This window comes from Ahaetulla prasina, chromosome 10 (genome assembly GCF_028640845.1).
Source record: "Ahaetulla prasina isolate Xishuangbanna chromosome 10, ASM2864084v1, whole genome shotgun sequence".
NCBI lineage: Eukaryota > Metazoa > Chordata > Lepidosauria > Squamata > Colubridae > Ahaetulla > Ahaetulla prasina.
Window position 1 is genome coordinate 27,083,924 of NC_080548.1, and position 22,837 is coordinate 27,106,760.

The 22,837-nt window shown below is 44.4% G+C and overlaps 1 protein-coding gene across 1 annotated transcript; it reads left to right on the forward strand.

Moving 5' to 3' along the window:
- LOC131204846 (uncharacterized) lies at positions 1 to 22,794 on the forward strand. Its single transcript, XM_058196467.1, has 7 exons — positions 1 to 159; positions 7,816 to 7,929; positions 10,399 to 10,545; positions 13,776 to 13,919; positions 15,232 to 15,366; positions 15,996 to 16,154; positions 19,099 to 22,794. The coding sequence occupies exons 1-7, from the start codon at positions 111 to 113 to the stop codon at positions 20,655 to 20,657; spliced, it is 2,307 nt and encodes a 768-aa protein (XP_058052450.1). The 5' UTR covers positions 1 to 110; the 3' UTR covers positions 20,658 to 22,794.
- The last annotated feature ends 43 nt before the right edge of the window (positions 22,795 to 22,837 follow it).

Genomic DNA, 22,837 nt, shown 5'->3' on the forward strand with positions numbered 1-22,837 from the left:
AAGGGAATGTTCAGCCAGGGATAATTTAGAAGCTCATGAGAAGCAGTGACAAGCAGCTGGCTACGTCCAGGGAGCAGGGTACAAAGCGGGGAAGTTAGAGGCATCTCAAGATGGCTAAGAACCTGCTAATGGTACTGCTACTCACCATCCTCAGCCAAGGTAAAACAAGACTGGGTACCTGGATGGACTCCTTTTTGCTGGCATTCAAGGACCAATCTGAACTCTGCTTCTGTTGAAATTATGAGAATAATTCTACTTTCCTTGGAAGTCCTGTAGCTCTTTTCCTGATGGAAGAATCTTTCATTTTGTTGTTTTTTATTTGTGCCTTAGGGGGAGAAAAGAAATGAGACGCCGCTTTCTTCTGGAGAACTTTCTCTTCATCACAACTCTCGTGGTCTTTCTTAGATTATGTTTTAACTGTTCTATGCTGTTTGTAGGAGCCTTAGAATCCATGTTGCGTTTTCACTGAAGTGAAATGTATTGATTTATTTATTTTATTTCTTCATTTGTCAAACATGTACAAGATAGCAGATATAGGTATAAACATAAACAAGGGAAGTAAGTACAGATAAATGGGAACAGTAGAACAGGGTCGGTAGGCACACTCAGTGGTGGGATTCAGCCGGTTCACACCACTTCGGGAGAACCGGTTGTTAACTTTCTGAGCAGTTTGGCAAACTGGCTGTTGGAAGAAATCATTAGGAAAGAGAACCGATTGTTAAATTACTTGAATCCCACCACTGAATGGGGTGAGGTCCACGGTAAACAGTTTAAGATTGAAGCTATGGGGGGAGGGATATAACAACAGAGTCGGGTAGAGCATTCCAAGTATTGACCACTCTGTTGCATATTTTCTGCAATCGAGTTTGGAGCAGTTTACTTTGAGTTTGTATCGATTGTTTGCCTATGTATTATTGTGGTTGAAGCTGAAGAAGTCGTTGATGGGGAAGATGTTGTAGCAGATAATTTTGTGTACTACGCTTAGATCGGACCGCAGGCAGCACAATTCCAGATTGTCCAAGCCCAGAATTTCAAGATTGGGAGCATAAGGGATTCTGTTGTAAGTAGAGGAGTGGAGGACTCTTCTCGTGAAATACCTCTGGACCCGCTCAATTGTGTTAATGTCCGATATACAGTGTGGATTCCAGGCAGATGAGCTGTATTCAAGAACTGATCTGGCAAACGTTTTGTATGACCTAGTTAGCAATACAATTTTATTAGCCATCTCTAATTTTCCCATCCATTCTGCTTTCTAATGCAGCATTTCTCAGTCTCAGCACCTTTAAGATGCATGGACTTCAACTCCCAGAATTCCCCAGCCAGCATGCTAGCTTGGGAATCCCTGGAACTTGAAATCCACACACGTTAAAGATGTCAGGGTTGAGAAACACCATTCTAACACATTCATAGTATTCAAAGTAAAGGTCTTGCTTCAGAAGGGACTTTACCTTCAAGCAACATAAGATTGTTTATATAGGTCCCCAAGGTGCTTTTTCAAAAGGCAACTGTGTTTTTCCTTGACGTTTCGCTTTTCATCCAAGAGGCATCTTCAGTTCTGTCTGAATGGTGGAGGATGGAAGGATTGATATTCCTTGCAGTCCTCTGGTCGTTAGCGCTCTTTCTGAGAGTCCTTGAGGCCACTTGGAGGTTTATCTGTGCCCACAGAGACACCTGAATAGTGCAAACGGGTGTGGAGCTTTCTTGGAACTGCTGAGGCGAAATGTCTTCCAGGAAAAAAACGAAGTCCAATTGCATGATGGAAAAGCACCTTTGGGGTCTCCAATCCTGGCAACTTTAAGCCTGGAGGACTTCAACTCCCAGAATTCCCCAGCCAGCTTTGCTTTGCTGGCTGGGGTATTCTGGGAGTCGAAGTCCTCCAGGCTTAAAGTCACCAAGGTTGGAGACCCCTGATCTGGATGACTGAGAATCTCTATAGACATTGATATAGGTCAGTGATGGCTAACCTTTATGCCATCGCGTGCCAAAAGTGTGGGGAGCAGAGGGGTGTGTCATGCACGCGCATGCCCACACCCATAATTCAATGTGCTGCACCCCGTCCTGCCCCCGCACATGCGCATGTGACTCCCCCCTGCACTGCCCCCGCTTTTGGCACGCGATGGCATGGTGGGCCGGGTAGGCCCGTTTTTCACGCTCCCCAGCTCCAGAGGCTTTTTTGGAGCCTGGGGAGGGCGAAAATAGCCTTTCCCACCCCCTTGGAGGCCCTCCAGAGATCGGAAACGGTCCATTTGCCAACTTCTGGTGAGACCTGAAGGCCTGTTTTTCGCTCTTCCCAAGCTCCAGAGGCTTTCTAGGAGCCTGGGGAGGGCAAAAATGGCCTTCCCCACTCCCTCAGAGGCCTCTGGAGGCCGGAAACAGCCTGTTTCCTGACTTCCAGTGGGCCCAGAAGGCCCAAAAATCAGCTGGCTGGCATGCACATGCGCACCAGAGCTGAACAAGGGCAATGCTCACATGCCCACCGATATAGCCAGTGGTGGGATTCAAGTAATTTAACAACCGGTTCTCTGCTCTAATGATTTATTCCAACAACCAGTTTGCCAAACTGCCCAGAAAGTTAACAACCAGTTCTCCCGAAGTGGTGCGAACTGGCTAAATCCCACTACTGGATATAGCTCCACGTGCCACCTGTGGCACGCATGCCATAGATTCGGCATCACGGATATAGGTCATTCTTAATAACCTCTATACGTAGATTTTAATTCACAGTGACAGCTGAGTTGGCTCTGGAATATTGAAGGCTGAAGTCTACTGTTGGAGAATATTTCAGTTGAAATACCTAATGTAGATCCCAAAGGTGCTTTTTCAAGAGGCAACTGGACTTCCTGGTTTTCCTTTCAAGACATTTCACTTCTCATCCAAGCTTCTTCAGCTCTGACTGGATGGTGGGGAATGGAAGGATTTACACTCTTTGCAGACAGCTGGTCATTTGGAGTCTTTTAGTGAGTTGTTAAGGCCACCTGGAGGTTTATCTGTGTCCTCAGGGTCACCTGAGTGGTGCAAATGGGTGTGGAGCCTTCTTAGGTCTGTTGAAAGGACTGTCTTGTAGACTGGACCATGATCTGGATGGCTGAGAATCTCCACAGACATCTAATGTAGATTGCAAAAACCTGAGAAGAGTTTATTGTGCAAAGAAAAATCAACCGGTTTGACGGATCGTTGCATCTTAATAATGATTCATAGCACTTAGGACTGTTCCATCACCCGTTGATGGTGGCCAACCCAAGACCTGTGGCCACTTGGAAGAAGCATGATAAACCTCAATGCATTGCTTGAATCCAGTTACAATAACAGGGCAATTATTGAGAACGTACAAACTGTAATAATCAGGCAAGAATATCTGCAACACGTTTGACAGGTTTGAAAGAAAACATATTATTATATAATAATGTTATCAATAGGGGCACGGTGGCCCAGTGGCTAAGATGCTGAACTTGTCGATCGAAAGGTCGGCAGTTCAGTGGTTCGAATCCCTAGTGCCGCGCAACGGGGTGAGCTCCCGTGACTTGTCCCAGCTTCTGCCAACTGAGCAGTTCGAAAGCAAGTAAAAAATGCAAGTAGAAAAATAGGGCCCACCTTTGGTGGGAAGGAAACAATGCTCGGTGCACCTTTGGCGTTTAGTCACGCTGGCCACATAACCACAGAGATGTCTTTGGACAGCGCTGGCTCTTCAGCTTTGAAATGGAGATGAGCACCACCCCTAGAGCTGGAAACGACTAGCATGTATGTGCGAGGGGACCCTTTACCTTTACCTTTAATATTATTAATATTAACAAGAATATTAAGCTTTGTCCTATCTAACAGTGGTCACACACTGTGTCCAGTCTGCAGTTAAAGAAAGCCTATCTTTATCTTTTAACAGGTGAAAAATAAATTTAGCTGCTTCCTCCCATCTATGTTGCAAAATGAACAAGTCATCTGGAAAGTGATTGAGAGAAGAGACAGTTATATTCCTTTATAAACAGTTTCCACGTGTTTTAGTTCAGGGTAGTTGTAATGTATACTGTAAGTAACTCGACATGTAAAATATTTAATTTTTTCAAAAGCCAGTGATCATTTTTTTTAAAAAAAATTAAATAGCTTCTAGAGTCAGTGGAGTTTCAGAATACTTAGTGCAGCTGGAATAAAAACAGGAAAACATTCTGATGCTACTCAAAATAATAGAATATACTGCTGGCTGTTCAGCCATCAAGGCGCAACGGGGATTATTTGTGTATATCAGATTTCAACCTCTGTTCACTAGCTTGTGACAATTGCCCACTGAATTCATACTGGGACATACTTGTGAGAAAACACACCTTACTTATAATGGAAATTTTTTAATTTAATTTAATTTGAATTTATATCCCGCCCTTCTCCGAAGACTCAGGACGGCTTACACTATGTCACTATGTCAAGCAATATGGGCTTTACTTATAAAGGTGTTTTCTTGCATTTACGTGCTAGCTGTCAATACTGGCAGCTGGATAGAATAGAATAGAATAGAATAGAATAGAATAGAATAGAATAGAATAGAATAGAATAGAATAGAATAGAATAGAATAGAATAGAATTATTTATTGGCCAAGTGTGATTGGACACAAAAGGAATTTGTCTTTGGTGCATATGTTCTCAGTGTACATAAAAAGACAAGATACATTTGTCAAGAATCATAAGGTACCAAACTTAATGATAGTCATAGGCTACAAATAAACAATCAAATCATATTAGGAAAGTCAATATAAATTGTAAGGATAAAAGCAACCAAGTTACAGTCATACAGTCATAAGTGGAAGGAGATGGATGATGGGAACGATGAGAAGATTAATAGTAGTGCAGACTTAGTAAGTAGTTTGACAGTGTTGAGGGAATTATTTATTTAGCAGAGTGATGGCGTTCGGGAAAAAACTGTCCTTGTGTCTAGTTGTTCTGGTGTGCAGTGCTCTATAGCGTCGTTTTCAGGGAAGGAGTTGAAACAGTTTATGTCCAGGATGTGAGGTATCTAAGTATTTTCACAGCCCTCTTTTTGACTCGTGCAGTATTCAGGTTCTCAATGGAAGGCAGGTTGGTAGTAATTGTTTTTTTAATAAAGTAATTGATAGGAAAATGGAATGCACATGGGAACTGTTACATCCAGGTCAGCCTCAGGAACTAACAAATATAGAAAGCAGCCAAGTCAAGATGAACTGAAAGTCAACAATGGGACTGGAAAAAAGAAAGTGACTTAACGACCGGTTTTTTTTTCATTCTTACAACTCTTGCCGCATCCCCAGGGTGGCATGATCGAAATTGGGATTCTTGGCAACTGATTCACATTTATGATGGTTACTGCATCCTGGGGTCACGTGATCCCCTTTTGCGATCTCCTGACGAGCAAAGTCAATGGGGAAAACTAGATCCACTTAACAACCGGGCTACTGACTTAAGAACTGCGGTGACTCACTTAACAACAGTGGCAAGAACGTAAGATGGGGCAAAACTCACTTAACAACTCTCATGCTTAGCAACGGAAATGTTGGGCTCAGTTGTGGTTGTAAGTCGAGGACTATCTGTATTGGCTGAGTTGCCCATTCAGCTGCGTTTTCCTGTGTTTTATTTGCTTGCGAACTGGGCAAATTCAGTGAGGTTTCCTCGTATTTTCTTCTCATCTCCTTCTCTTGCATTTAATAAAAAGATTAGAGTCACCTGTTGCAGTAATCTGGCTTTATTAGTTGGATTAATAGAATAGAATAGAATAGAATAGAATAGAATAGAATAGAATAGAATAGAATAGAATAGAATTTTTTATTGGCCAAGTGTGATCGGACACACAAGGAATTTGTCTTGGTGCATAGGCTCTCAGTGTACATAAAAGGAATAGAATAGAATAGAATAGAATAGAATAGAATAGAATAGAATAGAACAGAACAGAACAGAACAGAACAGAACAGAACAGAACAGAACAGAATAGAATTTTATTGGCCAAGTGTGATTGGACACACAAGGAATTTGTCTTGGTGCATATGCTCTCAGTGTACATAAAAGAAAAGATACGTTCATCAAGGTACAATATTTACAACACAATTGATGGTCAATATAGCAATCTAAATCATAAGGATTGCCAGCAACAAAGTTACATTCATACAGTCATAAGTGGAAAGAGATTGGTGATGGGAACTATGAGAAGATTAATAGTAGTGCAGATTTAGTAAATAGTTTGACAGTGTTGAGGGAATTATTTGTTTAGCAGAGTGATGGCCTTCGGGAAAAAACTGTTCTTGTGTCTATTTATATAAATTTATATTTATATTTATATTTATTTATATTTTATATTTATATTTTTATAAATTTTTATTTTTTATAAATATTTTTATTTTTATATTTATATATTTATATTTATACATTTGTATGTTCTTGTGTCATTTATATAATGCATTATATAAATCCAGGATTGCAGAAACTGGTTGCTGGCTTAGCAAGTTACTTACATTATGAGTTATTCAATAAACAACTCAATAGTTTATTGCAAAATGCAATCCAGTCTCGGATGTTTCCTGATCTATCCGAACAGGGATAGGTTTACTGGCAATAATATAATAGCCTAATAGTGAAGCTGAGGAGGCATGTTTCTACTTGCCTAAAGTAGATAAATAGCACAACACAACTCCACCCTTCAAACAGCCACCTTAGATTTTCACGTAAAGATCACTTACTTTCTTCCGAGCTCATGGAATTGAGAATAATTAGGCACAAAACCAGACTTTCTTCTTGGTTCCACATACCCCGCCTCCCCACAATTCTCTCAAAATGTTGGCTTCAAATTTAAAAATCTCTCAACAGGAAGTCTCTAGTCCTCAGTGTTCTCTGCCACGTAATCGCAGAGGCAGGATGATTAGCTACGGCGATGAATACGAAAGAGATTTTGAAAAGGCGAAAGTAAAGATGAACCCAGCTTCCCATTTCTGGCTCCTGAAACTGGGTGTTAAAAATCCTTTTCATAGCAATTGGGTTTTCCAAAACTCCTTTTGTTGCATGGTATATCGTGCATGCGAAACTGATCCCTTTAGGCATAGAAATTGTATTTATATTTAATATCATTTATTAAATATATGTGCCACCCATCTCACTGTCGAGCGACTCACAAGTTCACAGGGCACTGATTTTAAAATATATGGAACATTTTAAATATACTCTGCATTTATTGTTTTCTTTCTTATCCAATCCATGTTATTTCTTTCTTTGTAGCGTTAAATAAATGCATAGCAGGGGCTTCTAACCCTCCCTTCCCTTCAATTGCCTCGATGCCTGTGTTTAGTTAAGGATTTCGATATTGTCTCAGTTGGATGGGCTATAAAAACCTTAAGGCAGCTTTGGCAATCTCAAGACACGTGGACTTTAACTCCAGAGGTGGGTTTTAGCAGGTTCTGACCAGTTCTGGAGAACCAGTAGCGGAAATTTTGAGTAGTTCGGAGAACCGGTAGTAAAAATTCTGACTGGCCCCACCCCCATCTATTCTCTGCCTCCCAAGTCCCAGCTGATTGGGAGGAAATGAGGATTTTGCAGTATCCTTCCCCTGGAGTAGGGAGGGAGTGGAGATTTTACAGTATCCTTCCCCTGGATTGGGGTGGGAATGGAGATTTTATAATATCCTTCCCCTGCCACGTCCACCAAGCCACGCCCACAGAACCGGTAGTAAAAATTTTTGAAACCCACCACTGTTTAACTCCCAGAATTCCTCAGTTGGCTGGGGAATTCTGGGAGCTGAAGTCCACAGGTCTTAAGGGAAGAAAGTACTACAGTCTTAAAGGTGCCGTAACTAATTTTTCTCCTTTTTTCCCCCAGTGTTTTGCCTGCAGTGTAACACATGCCATGGAGAATACAGTTGTGTTGGAGAGAAGGTGGCCTGCGAAGATTCCTCAGCCAGCTGCAGAACATCAGTCCGAAAAGCACATGTCTGTAAGTGCCATTAGTCACAAGCATTGCTTAAAGTGTGTGGTCCCAAAAATCAAGATGGCCATGATGCAGGGGTAAAATCCAGCAGGTTCTGACAGGTTCTGGAGAACTGGTAGTGGAAATTTTGAGCAATTCAGAGAACCGGTGGTGGAAATTTTGAGTAGTTTGGAGAACCGGCAAATATCACCTCTGGCTAGCCCCAGATTGGGGAGGGGATGGAGATTTTGCAATATCCTTCCCCTGGAGTTGGGTGGGAATGGAGATTTTGCAGTACCCTTCCCCTGCCACGCCCACCAAGCCACACCACGCCCACCAAGCCACGCCCACAGAACCGGTAGTAAAAGAAATTTGGATTTCGCCACTGCCATGATGGTACGATCGAAGCTCCGCTCACTTTTCAAAACAGGCAGAGCTTCGGTCATACTGTTACGGCTACCTTCTTGACCTGACCAGCAGGTGCCCCTCTTCGTACAACAATTGTCTTGTCTTCTGCAAGGAAGTCAGAGCATAGGTGATTTGAACAGAGAGAAACAACGGGCAGCAACGTTGGAAAAGTCACTTTAGTGGGATCCATTGTTTGCAAATGCTGCAGTCAGTGGTGCAGAATACAGAATAACAGAGTTGGAAGGGACCTTGGAGGTCTTCTAGTCCAATCCCCTGCTCAAGCAGGAAACCCTCCACCATTTCACACAAATGGTTGTCCAATTTCTTCTTAGAAACCTCCAGTGATGGAGCATCCACAATTTCGGAAGGCAAACTGTTCCGCTGTTAGATTGCCTTCACTGTTAGGAAGTTTCTCCTTAGTTTTAGGTTGCTTCTCTCCTGGATTAGTTTCCATCCATTGCTTCCTGTCTTGCCTTGGAGAACAGGTTGACTTCCTCTTCCTTGTGACAGCCCCTGAGATACTGCTATCTCAGTGTGGAACACTGCTATCAAGTCATGTCATGTCACTGCTAACCCTAACCCTAACCCTAATCCTTCATTTCATTAAACTAGACATACCCAATTCCCTCAACCTTTCTTCATATTTTTAGTCTCCAGGCCCCTGATCATCTTTGTTGCTCTTCTCTGCACTCTTTCCAAAGTCTCAGCATCTTTTTCATAATGGGGCGACCAAAACTGGATGCAGTATTCCAGTTGTAGTCTGCTGTTTGCGGTTTGGGAAGCTGTAGCAACGTATTTATGATCTGAGAAATCCCTGAGCACTAACGATAGTACAGCCATCCCTGCTCTTTGGATTTCCTGGAGCGTGGACAGAGGAAGCGTAGAAACAAGGGAAGTCTAATAGTATGTGGGAAAGACCTTGAGAGACTGGGCAAGGAAAAGGGAAGAGAACGGTTAGATAAAAGACAGCATAGCCTTGCAGCTGTATAGTGGCTCAGAAGAAACCCTCCCTAGTTTCTTGAGCAGTACATGGGGTAAATTATATTTTCAGACTGGCAAGATTGATATTGGCATTCCAGGGTATACCAGACAGGAATTGCAACCTGATGAGCTAGTTCTACTTTATTGTAAAGTTATCTTGGCAGAATCTGTCAAGTCTGAAAGTACAATCCTCCACCCACGGCTTCCTTTACAGCCCTAGAATTAGGGAGGGTCTTCTGTGAGCCTCTTGCCCCACCCACTGTCCAGTTGTGGGCTATGCTGTCTCTTATCTGACAGCATTTCTTTGCCTGTCTCCCAAGGTCTTTCTCACATTCTATTACAGTACGGAACTCCAAACCTGGCTGTCAACTCGCAAAGCATCCCGGGCCTGCTCTTGAGTTGCCGTAGGCCAGGGGGGATGGGAAACTGTCAAAACTGCACAGCAGCCAAAAAACAGATGCACATTCCACGCTTATCTCCCTCTAGGCTGTATCCCAGGGATACCTACAGTATTCGAAGGGGAGTTGACCTCTACAACCCTCAAAATTGCTCCGTTGTCGAATGTGATTGATGACACACCCAGAGGGAGGTGGGGGGGAAGGATCATAAGAGGTGTGTAAATTATGTAGGGTCAGAGCTGGCTTCACTTGGGAACGTGCCAACATGAAGCTCCTAATAAATGACTGGATTTCTTCGGAAGCTTGGCTCAAGGCTCATGATTTAATTAGGGAATCCGTTGGAACCCTGACATTGGCAACTTGAAGACTTGTAGACTTCAACTCCCAGCTGGCTGGGGAATTCTGGGAGTTGAAGTCCACAAGTCTTCAAGTTTGGAGACCTCTGCCTCACAGGAAAGGATATTCAGTTTTCCAAAGCCAAATACAGGAAGAGATTAAAAAAAAAAAAAGATTTCTATTTGTCAAAATAAAACAAGGAAAACCAACTAATCCCATTCACATTGTGGGGAAGCAGAAGGAAGTACTGAAAAAAAAAAACCCCAGTATATCTAGAGAATATCTCCTCCACTCTTCCAAATTTTGTCCACCCGGACCGTGTCGTGGATTGTCCGGCCTAAAATAATATTTCCGTCTCCTACTTTTTCCTCAGCTTTTCTGGAATTCCAGACCGTGAGGAAAGGCTGCGCTCGACAGAGCTATCCATTTGAATCTTTTTCCATGACTTCGCATCTTGTGACTCTCTCGTACCAAGAAAACTTTTGTGCGGAGGATGGCTGTAACAACAAGACCTACTTCGGTGAGTCCTGAAGTGGGGGAGCCCTTCGAACTGGGGGCAGGGAAGGGTCCTATCCCTGAAATAAGAAATACACATTGTAGAAAATGTGGCTCTTCTGAAAGAGGCAACATTCCCAGGTGGAGGGGGGATTATAGAAGCTAATGTGACTTCAGAAATGTTTCTTACTTATTTATTCACTCATTTTTATTTATGGCCCACTTTATTACTTTTATAAATAACTCGACAAAGAATATATCTAATACTCCTTCCTTCTCCTATTTTCCCCACAACAACAACAACCCTTGAGGTAGGTTGAGATAAGAGAGAGGGACTGGGTTAAAGCCACCCAGTTGGCTTTCCTACCTAAAGTGGTACTAGAACTCACCACCTCCTGGTAATTGGCCCAAAGTCACCCAGTCGGTTCTCATGCTTAAGGTGGAACTAGAATTCACCACCTCCTGGTAATTGGCTTAAAGTCACCCAGTCGCCTCTCATGCTTAAGGTGGAACTAGAACTCACCACCTCCTGGTAATTGGCTTAAAGTCACCCAGTCGCCTCTCATGCTTAAGGTGGAACTAGAACTCACCACCTCCTGGTAATTGGCCCAAAGTCACCCAGTCGCCTCTCATGCTTAAGGTGAAACTAGAACTCACCACCTCCTGGTAATTGGCCCAAAGTCACCCAGTCAGCTCTCATGCCAAAGGTGGGACTAGAACTCACTGCCTCCTGGTGATTGGCCCAAAGTCACCCAGTCGGCTTTCATGTCTAAGGTGGGACTAGAATTCACAGTCTCCTTGTGATTGGCTCAAAGTCACCCAACCAGCTTTCATGCCTAAGGCAGAACTAGAACTCATCATCCTGGCGATTGGCCCAAAAGTCACCCAGCCTGTTTTCTAAGGCAGGACTAGAGCTCCCAGTCTCTTGATTTCTAGCCTGGTGCTTTTACCACTAGATCAAACTGATGTTTTGGACTAAAATACAACTTCCCAAATTTTCAGTGAGCTGCCTGGGAGTTCTGGGGATTGACGTTCAGGCACAAAAGAGCATTGAGTTGGGAAAGGCTGCCCAGGGATCTGGTATAAACCCCACTGAGGAAAAAAAACAACAACCTGTGTGGTGATGTTACAATCCAAATCTCCAGCTTTTTCACTTGCGTCTCAAGTATGTAAGTCAGATAGTTTGCAGAGTGATGTTGCAAGGCACTTATTTGTCCCCTCCTCCCCTCTAAAAGATGCCTATGAAAGTATGGTATGTGGGATATTTGGTATCTGCTCGTCCAGCTTTCCTTTTGTACAGCATTTATTCTTATTAGTTCGTTGCACACAGTTGGCCAGATATTTAGACTGGATTTGTCATTTTTGGTAAGGGACGCAGTGGCTCATTGACTATGACGCTGAGCTTGTCGATCGAAAGGTCGGCAGTTCAGCGGTTCAAATCCCTGATGCCGCGTAACGGGGTGAGCTCTTGTTACTTGTCCCAGCTTCTGCCAACCTAGCAGTTTCGAAAGCACGTAAAAATGCAAGAAGAAAAATAGGGACCGCCTTTGGTAGGAAGGTAACAGCGTTCCGTGCGCCTTTGGCGTTGAGTCATGCCGGCCACATCATCAGGGAGATGTCTTCGGACAGCGCTGGCTCTTTGGCTTTGAAATAGAGATGAGCACCGCTGCCTAGAGTCGGGAACGACTACCACATATGTGCGAGGGGAACCTTTACCTTTACCTGTCATTTTTATCATATCAAGTCCTTCCCGAGGACCTTTGATAGGCAAATGTGAATTGTTGGTATTTTTAGTATTATCTCAGTTTGCTCATCTCATCTAAGCAACTCTGGGCTCTATGCTCTTTTTTACCTAAAAACCTAATTCTATTCCCCTACTGTGACTTTAGGGATAGAAAGTATGAAAATGAGACATTAGTTTGAGTTGAGCTGGGCTGGGCTGGTATTCCATGGAGACTCTCTACCAGCTTGGAATCAGCTTCAGAGATTGGTGTTCCAGCTCTGTTTCCCCACAAGTGAAGAAAGAGAACTGAAGAAAGAGAACTGACTCACCTGCACTTTTACTTCGTTGCTAAGCGAGGATTTTTGTTTTTAAGAGGCTGTGGCTCCATTTCTCCATTAGAGGGAGCTCTTCCCCTTTGTCTTTTCAAACTTCTGCGTTTCAGGTCTTATAAGGGGAATGACGACTTCTTAGCTTTGCAGTTCCCTTTAGTAGTTTCTAGGGGGGGGAAAGCAAAAAGATGAAATTAACAAGAACCAGGTAATTAGCATTCCTTTCCTTTTCCTTTTTTTAAAACAATTGAATGGGGATGGAAAACAGTATTGTTGCAAGACTTGGGGCAGCTGAGTTGGAAGAAGAATTTGTTCCTGGCTTCTGAAAGTATTTCAGACTTTTTAATTGCTTGATCTATAAGGGCAGGTCCTTCCTTATTTCTTTCTCTGACCATCAAGCCACTGGGGGCTCCTCCGTCTTTTAACTGATTGTTTCCTCAGCTGCATTTCTTCTCCTTGTCTCCCCAAGATCATTCACACATTCCACTACAGAAACTAAGCAAGGTTGGGTCTGATTTGCACTTGGAAAGGAAACCACCTAGAACAGGAGCGTCAAACTCATGGCCCGCGGGCCGGATGCGTCACACTCTGGCCACGCCCACCCCCGGTTTAGCAAAGGGGGTGGGGAAGCCACGATACATCACGTGACAATGACAATGTGAGTTTGACACCCCTAACCTAGAAATATCAGGACTGTAGGCTTGACTGGAAAATTGAAAAAGATCCCAGAAAATATATTGGCAAGCTGTTTTTGAACATAAGTTAACCAAGAAACCACGTAGACCTATCTTTAACTTAATCACAACTGTACAACAGCTGGAACAGAGATTGGAGGTTAATTTCTACCAGTGGTGAAATCCTCCAAGGTCTGCCACCAGTTCGCTGCAGACACATGCGCACTGCAGCTGCTACTGCGCAGCGCGGAAAAAAGGAAGCTTAAGAAGATAAGTAGAACAGCAGAGGGGGAACAGCTGTACCACATTATTTAGATTCGCTAGAAAGCAGGATTTCCTGCTTTCTAGTGAATATAAATGGCGCGGCACAGCTGATCATCAAAAATACCAATTTGGACAAACCAGTAGCATTTTTTTTACTATTGATTCACCTGAACCGGTAGCTTTTATTACTACTGGTTCACCCGAACCGGTGCAAACTGGTAGCATTTCATCCCTGATTTCTACCCTTTTGTGCATCTCTCCCCAGTCTCTCATCCTGCCCCAACCAATCACATGCGCTGCCATACCTGTGCCTCCCAGGGAGCCTGGTGTCCTGAATCTTCTCGCACTCAGATCAGCTGTGTCGGGCATCAGGACCAATGTGTGGATCTTGACATCACCGGAAACTTGGGTAAGTAGCCGAGGAAAAATCTGGGAAAGAGAAAGAAAGAGGTAGGTTGACTGGAGATGGGGGTGAATGGCAGGATTAAGATGAATGGAAATATTGCACCCCTGTTCTTCATTTGATTATTTGAATAATTCTGGAGAAGCGTGTGTGCACATTGTACCAAACCATACCTAACCAAAAACCTGAATTGAGACAACATGCTAAGATCCCCAAAAATCAACTAAGGTTCAAATTAGTCATGATATACTTCTAAGTTCGTAACTGACCTGTGAAATGCCTTAGAGCAGGGCTGTCAAACTCCCAGCCCGGGGATCGGATATATCATGTGTTGGCCATACCCATGCCCAGTTTAGCGAATGGGGGGAAAAGTCCCGATACGTCATGTGACGATGCTGTGACCACATGAGTTTGATACCCCTGCCTTAGAGGAACACAGCTGATGAGAAGGGAACATATGGAAACCAGATTCAAAGAAGCAGACATAAGAATTGTGCTGTCGGTCCACAAAAAGATTTCTTACCATTGTTGTAGCCAAAGACCATCTCATAGATTTGGCTGTGAATGCAGCTTACATGTGTATGTGTATGGGGATGGCTTTCTTGGTTCTTGGGGTCTGGCAGTTCCCTTTATTGTTCCTCACCTGTCGACAGAATCTTGCCAAAGTAAAGCAACTATTTGCATCATTATAGATGTACTCTGGGAATTGCTAGGAAGGAGCCCTCTTAACGCTCTTTCTCCCAACCAAACTTTCCATGCTTTGCTGTCACTTTGCCGACTGGAATGCAACTTCTCCCTTTTGGAAATCCAGACTACATTCCGCTGCAGTGGGTAACTTTCACCACCACCCCAACACCCAACCTCCATCCCTGGATGACGCCTTAATTAGGATCGACGAGGAATGTGCAACTTTTGCTAAGTTCTCCAGAACTATTTCCATTCCATTCTCTCCAGAGCAGGGGTCTCCAACCTTGGTCCCTTTAAGACTTGTGGACTTCAACTTCAACTCCCAGTCAGCAAAGCTGGCTGAGGAACTCTGGGAGTTGAAGTCCACAAGTCTTAAAGGGACCAAGGTTGGAGACCTCTGCTCCAGAGAATGGGGACATTAAATAAAAGGGTGACCAAGCTGTGAGATCTGGCTAATCGTTCATAAAGCTGGCCTGAAAGGCCATCCACTTAGGACCTCCCGGTGCTGAGATATGCCTTACTCAACTGTTGTCCTCTGTCCTCTGTCTCTGTGGGGAAGATGACAAGAAAGGGGTGACACTCAGTGCTGTGGACATAATGGACCCACTCTATCAAACCTCCTTCTGAATAGGTCCGTATGCCAATCTCAAGCTGAAAGGATGCACCAATCTTCCCCGGTGTGAAGACAACTTGAGCTTTTACTCAGGAAGCCGAACCATCCATGCCACCTGCTGCAATACTCCGCTTTGCAATACCTTCACCCCAGGTAATCGTCCCCCTCAGTGGTGGGAGTTAAAAACTTTACTACCGGTTCTCTGGGTGTGGCTTGGTGGGTGTGGCTTGGTAGGTGTGGCAGGGGAAGGATAAAGTAAAATCTCCATTCCCACCCCACTCCAGGGGAAGGATACTGCACAATCCCCATTCCCACCCTACTCCAGGGGAAGGATACTGCACAATCCCCATTCCCACCCCACTCCAGGGGAAGGATACTGCACAATCCCCATTCCCACCCCACTCCAGGGGAAGGATACTGCACAATCCCCATTTCCTCTTGATCATCTGGGACTTGGGAGGCAGAGAATAGATGGGGGTGGGGCCAGTCATAATTTTTACTCCCAGTTCTCTGAACTACTCAAACTTTCCGCTACCGGTTCTCCAGAACTGGTCAGAATCTGCTGAAACCCACCTCTGCTCCCCCTTAATTGCACCTTGTATATATAGGACTGCATCATTTCAAAATCTGAGAGTCGCTTCAGGATGCATTGAGTTTGTTTGTTTGCTAGATACCTGTGACCCACTGGGTCGTTTCAGAGATTTAACAGATTTTTCAGTGCCCTCATCATGACGGACAAATGTTCATAGATGTTTCCTACTTTGTATCTCCACCTGCTTCAGACTTGCACCTGGAAAGCCAGGCACCAAACGGATTGGAGTGCTACAGCTGTGTGGATGGACAGGGCTCCGGTGGTGCGTGCTCCAACAAGACCATCTCCAAAGTGAAGTGTACTGGCGTTCGTAACATGTGCCTGGAAGGAATTGGCAACAGCCGTAAAGGTGAGTGTTTGATCTCAGAACTTTCCACTTTGACTTGTATCAGGGGTCTCCAAACTTGGCAACTTTAAGATTTGTGGACTTCAACACTCAGAATTTCTCAACCAGCCACTTTTAGACTTGTGGACTTCAACTCCCAGAATTCCCCTGTCAGCAACTTTAAGATTTGTGGACTTCAGCTCCCAGAATTCCCCAGCCAGCCATTTTAAGATTTGTGGACTGCAACACCCAGAATTCCCCAGTCAGCAACTTTAAGATTTGTGGATTTCAGCTCCCAGAATTCCCCAGCCAGCCATTTTAAGATTTGTGGACTGCAACACCCAGAATTCCCCAGTCAGCAACTTTAAGACTTGTGGACTTCAACTCCCACAATTCCCCAGCCAGCAAGTTTAAGATTTGTGGACTTCAACTCCCAGAACTCCCCAGCCAGCCATTTTAAGATTTGTGGACTTCAGTGCCCAGAATTTCCCAGTCAGCAAGTTTAAGATTTGTGGACTTCAGTGCCCAGAATTCCCCAGTCAGCAACTTTAAGACTTGTGAACTTCAACTCCCACAATTCCCCAGCCAGCATGGCTAGTTGGAGAATTGTGGTAATTGAAGTCCACAAGTCTTAAAGTTGCCAAGTTGCCACAAGTCTTAAAATGGCCTGGTTTATATAATCTGCTAAATATGGACTAATATAGCATCTTGGCTCATATAACATGTTTTGTCCAAACTGAAACCAAGAATGCCTGATTCAACATGCCCTGTTCATGTTCACTACTGCAATTAAGCACCAACTGTGCTTAAGGATCTAATGCAGTGGTTCTCAACCTTTATAGTGCTGCGACCCCTTTAATACAATTCCCCACGATGTGGCGACCCCTTTAATACAATTCCCCACGATGTGGCGACCCCAACCGTAAAATTATTTTTGTTTTGAATTTATCGCGCCTGAAGCCGTATTGACTAGCAATCTGAACTGCTTGCGATTGCCTTGAGGACGGAGGCATTAAAGCGGAGACTCCTCCCCTATTAAGTTTATTGCGCCTGAAGCCAGATTAGGCTAGCGATTGGGAGTGATTACAGCTGGCTTGAGAGGGAGACATCAGAGCAAGATGTCTCTCTCTTTTAATTCTTCGCGCCTGAAGCCAAATTCGGCTCGTGATTTGAAGAGCCTGCAGCTGGCTTGTGGAGTCAACCATTGGAGCGCGATTCTTTGACTCCCAAGTATACTTCCTATATTTCCGATGGTCTTAGGCGACCCCTGGCAAATCGTCATTCGACCCCCAACGGGGTCGCGACCCACAGGTTGAGAACCGCTGATCTAATGCTTCTATCCGACTGTGCTGAAGGAGCTAATGGTTGATGGCATCCAAAATTACCAAGAGGCCCAGGAGAATGAGAAAAACCATACACTTTCCACCCCCACCCAGTTCCCAGAAGAGGTCATCAATCAAAGTGATGAAAGTAGTTCCTCTTCTATATCTTGGCCAAAAGCCCAGCTAAACTGAGTCCAGCATGTTGTGCAAAAGAGAAGACTCAAAACCCGAACTCAAAGTGACAGTTTCAGTCTGGGAATCTGCTCACTGCTGGCTTCAGAAGGCAGCACAGCCTGGGAGAAATTCCCACTGCTTCTATAACTAGCAGTTGGTGGGACAGGACCTATTGCCTCCCTTGTAGTTAAGACTCAAGACAATTTACCCGCAGAATTACTGGGGACTGAGAGACAAGTCTAACCACAATTTTTGTACTCCCTCTTTTGCCTTGCTTAAAGAGCAACAGTAGAATAGGGAATCACAAAGGTTCTTCTTTGTTTGTTTGTTTGTTTGTTTATTCATTCATTTATTTATTTGTCAAGTATTAGATAATATAAGCATGAATTGAATACATAAAATAAATACAATTAAAAGGAACATTAGGACAGGGACGGTAGGCACGCTGGTGCTCTTACGCAGGCCCTTTACAGACCTCTTGGGAATGGGGTGAGGTCAACAGTAGCCAGTCTAAGGTTAAAATTTGGGGGGTTTGGGGTTGAAACCACAGAGTCTGGTAGTGCATTCCGGGCATTGACCACTCTGTTGCTGAAGTCATATTTTCTGCAATCGAGTTTGGAGCAGTTTACCTTGAGTTTGTATCTATTGTGTGCTCGTGTATTGTTGTCGTTAAAGCTGAAGTAGTCATTGACAGGTAGGACATTGTAGCAGATGATTTGATGAGCTCTGCTTAGGTCATACCGAAGGCGGCGTAGTTCTAAATTTTCTAAAAGTTTTAAATCTTTGTGGCAGCCCCTCAAATATGGGGATACTGCTATCGTGCCACCACTAGTCCTTCTATCTTCTTCTCTTCACCCCTAGTCCTTCTATATCCTTCTCTTCCATCTGTTTAGGTGGTCATAAGATGGACTAGAACAAGGCTCTCCAAACTTGGCAACTTTTAAGACTTGTGGACTTTAACTCCTGGCTGGGGAATTCTGGGAGCTGAAGTCCACAAGTCTTAATGTTACCACATTTGGAGACTCCTGTACTAGAATTTAGAGAGCTGGTGACTTTAAAACTTTAAGACCTGTGGACTTCAACTCCCAGAATTCCTCAGCCAGCCATGCTGGCTGGGGAATTCTGGGAGTTGACATCCACAAGTCCACAAGTCTTAATATTGCCAAGATTGGGAATCTCTGAACTAGAATTTAGACAACCGGCAACTGTCTCCAACCTTGGTCCCTTTAAGACCTGTGGACTTCAACTCCCAGAATTCCTCAGCCAGCCATGCTGGCTGGGGAATTCTGGGAGTTGAAATCCACAAGTCTTAATATTGCCAAGTTTGGAGACCCCTGGACTAGAACTTAGTCTGGAATGGAGACACATCCTATCTCCTGGGGAAGGGGGCTTATTCAATCTCTTCCAGATCTAATCAACTCTTGGGTTGATATTGTTGGTTACTCTCCTTTTCTCCTTTTCTCTCCTTGCAGCTGGGAAAGAGGAGACCTTGGTGACTTTCAAAGGCTGTGCTTCCCCTGCCATGTGCCAGAGCTCTCTCTTGGAATTGGTGCAGGAGCTGGACGACGCTGACATCATCTGTTGCCAAGGGAATCTCTGCAACAACCGCATTGTAGATGGTGTGATCATGGAATCTCGAGTCCCTGCTGACAGCCCCGAAAACATTGAGGATGTAGGATGTGTCACCTTCGACCCCAAGCCCCCTGAGCCCATACCCACGTCTGATTGCTTCTATTCAGATGAGGTGGAAGATGGTAACATGGTGGTGGTAGACTCACCTCGCGGTGAGGTCCCATCTCCTGGAAACCACACTGATAAGGAGACCGTCTACGTGATTGATGAAAAGAAAGCGAGTGAGAACTTGGTCAATGAGAGCAATGCCCGACCTTCATCCCATCATGACCACACCTTTGTAGGTGGAAAACCATATGAGGAGACTCTTTCTGGAAATTCTTCTGAAAGCAGAGAAACTTCTTCTTCTGCAGGTGATTCACACACGGAACGTGGTTCTTCAGGCAGTTCCTCGTCTACACCAAACCTGGGGAGAAGCAATGCAACATCTTCTGGTAACCACGGTGGTGTGGCTCTACTGATACCTTTCATCGTTTCCAAGAGAAACAGGACTACCGCTCCTACCACTTCCTCCCCCTTCGAGGCGAGTACCTCCAAAGAGGTTTTGTCAGATTCTAGCAATGATAAGGACGTAGCGAGCGATAAATGTGAGTCGGAAGAGAAGTGCCTCGCCGCTGGGGGACACTTCATAGCCACCAATGAGAAAGATCATGGAGGTTCTCCTTCCAGCCACCCTGCATCTACTTCTCACGGGAGCGGGACCCCAGTAAACACCTCCAGCTCTGCTGAAGACACTCCCAACACTGGTAACTTTCTCAGAGAAGGAAGCAACCAGGAATCGGAATCCTATTCCTCATCCACTGAAAACATACATAATGTTTCCGTTTTAGCCATAGAAGAACATGGACCTCCACATGCTCCTGCCACCAATACCTCAGGAAGCACCAACGTGGAGGGTGGCCATGGCACACCTGGAGTTGAAAACTTCATTGTTGATAATAGGATTCCTGTATCAACTCCTGCCAGTCGTAATGCAACTTCAGATGGCTTGGCCAGCAATGTTCTTCCTAGGCTTCCGATTGCCTCTCTAGATAACGGCTCTTTCATCGTAGAAGATGAGCCCGAAGCAAATGTTTCTGGAGCAGCAAACATCAATGTGTCCAACTCCATCCACAATCCCGGGATGGGCCTTGCAGTGGCACTTAGTACCTCCCGTCCCAAAACCAAGACTCCGTGCAGCCAGCCAGGGTGTGAAAACCCACATAGAGTGAACCTGATGACCTCGTCTGGAGAAGCGGCAGAAGAAGCTACGAGGAACGCTAGCGCCCCGTTATTCAGCGATCCTAAAAGTCCAGAACACAACATAGCAGAAAAAGAGCAAGCCAATAGTGGAGCTCTCGGCCTTACCACAAATTTGGGGCTTTTCTCCCTCGCTTTTTTGTTAGCTGCCCTTACTTAGTTTGCGTTCACTGGAAGGGTGAGCCAGGTGTCTGGATTTTATCCCAACCCGCTTCAAAAAAAAAAAGAAGAAGAAGAACATGGGAACTTGGTGGTTCGCGCATCCACAAAGTTTACAAAAGAGGAAGGATGAAATTTGCAAATGAGGAGCTAGATTAAAATTTGGCAAACTTCTGTTTTGTACGAGAGAATGTGTGCCTTTTTATATACGTGCAGGAGAGAATGTATCGTATAAAAAATGTATAAAGGAATGGTATTTTGCCCCCTGCTGTAAGGAACGGTATTGCTTCATAAGCCTTAAGTGCTGTGTAGAGTTGAGCATATATTCAGTTAGATTTGATTCAAAGGGATTAGAGAATTGGAATCTTGACTCTGGATTAATTCAATTTCAGATGTTTCGGTGGGAACCTGGATGTTCACTGAGCTTGCTTGTTTTCTTGCAGAGGTTTCATTACCGAACTAAGTAACGTCATCCATGCAGAGATTCTTCTGCACATGCAATGCACATTTCTGCATAGGCACTGAAACAGCTTTTTTACCCTTACCAAATAAACCCATCTATGAGCCACGGTGGCGCAGTGGTTAGAGTGCAGTACTGCAGGCTACTTCTGCTGACTGCTGGCTGACTGCAATTTGGTCAAGTTCGAATCTCACCAGGCTCAAGGTTGACTCTGCCTTCCCTCCCTCCAAGGTGGGTAAAATGAGGACCCAGATTGTTGGGGGCCATGGGCTGACTCTGTAAAACCACTTAGAGATTAAAGCACTGTAAAGCGGTATATAAGTCTAAGTGCTATTGCTATTTAGATGTTTCACTTTGGATAATGAAAATAGCGGCGTTTTCCAAATCGATTCAATTTTTTCCCAAATGGATGATTCAAATCTGATGTCAACACAATTTTTCACAAACCTACGGACCATAAAGGCAAGTCTTCTTATAGATCAGCTGGCACTGAGAAGACTTCAGATGAAACCCTGCTACTTTTTCTACTTTTTGAAATTCGGTGTTGGAGACAACTCTTGAGAATCCCATGGAAACAAACCAGTGCATCATGGAACATATCAGTCTAGAATTCTCACTCAAGTGGTCAGGCTCAAATGATTTACTTTGGACTTGTAGTTGGTTTCACTTACCTTCACTACCGGTTTGGAATTGTGAGCACATGCTCACGTGCGCTTGCTTCACGCGTGGGGCGCTTCTGCGGGTGGGTGGGCGGAGGCTCCGCCGCTACCAGTTCATCTGAACCAGGGCGAACCAGTAGAAACCTACCACTGCTTTGGACCCATCATGCAAAGGTCTGGCTCTCTTTTGAAGTCCATAATGCTGGGAAAGATGGAAGGAAACGGGAAGAGAGGACGATCAATTGCAAAGTGGATGGACTTGTTTACAGCTGTGATTGGAAGATCTGAAGGATCGGGTTGGAGATGGATCCTTCTGGAGACCCACCTGTGCGGTTACTAAGAATCCACACTAATTCGATAGCACATCATCAATACTGTTAATAAATAGCCACATAGCAGAAGGGCTATGGAGATTCTCAGTCGTTCAGGTCGTGGTTGTCCCAAAGGTACTTTTTAAAAAGGCAACTGGACTTCCTTGTTTCCCCCCCCCCCTTGAAAACATTTCGCTTCTCATCCAAGAAGCTTCTTCCGTTCAGTTCAGCTAGGGATGAGTAGCTTTGGAAAATAGCACCTTTGGGACACAAAGCAGAAGGTGTAGCTCGATTCTAAACCAACGTTGTCCAATCTTGGCAAATTTAAGGCTTGCAGACTTCAAATCCCAGAATTCCCCAGCCAGCTAATTCTGGGATTTGAAGTCTGCAAGTCTTAAAATTGCCAAAATTGGACATTCCAGCTCTCTAAACAGTGACAAGCATTATGATGTTCTCCATGCTTGGCAAATATGGAAGTTGTAGTCCAACGGGGGCAGGCCCCAAAAAGTTTGCCTGAGTTCTTCTCCATGATTGAATGAAAGCCTCGTATTTCTGACGTGCCTTGATTGCGCCATTCTCTTTGCTCATCCTCCGTTGACTTTTGACTGGTGTTGTGTAAAAAAAAAAAGGCGGCTCAGAGATTTTTGCTCATCAAAGCGCTTAACCAAATAAGGCCAACATAAATAAAGGGTTTTAGAAAGACAGAAATGGTTGCTTTGTTTTTGTTTTTCCCATTCTGTTTCCCTCAGAC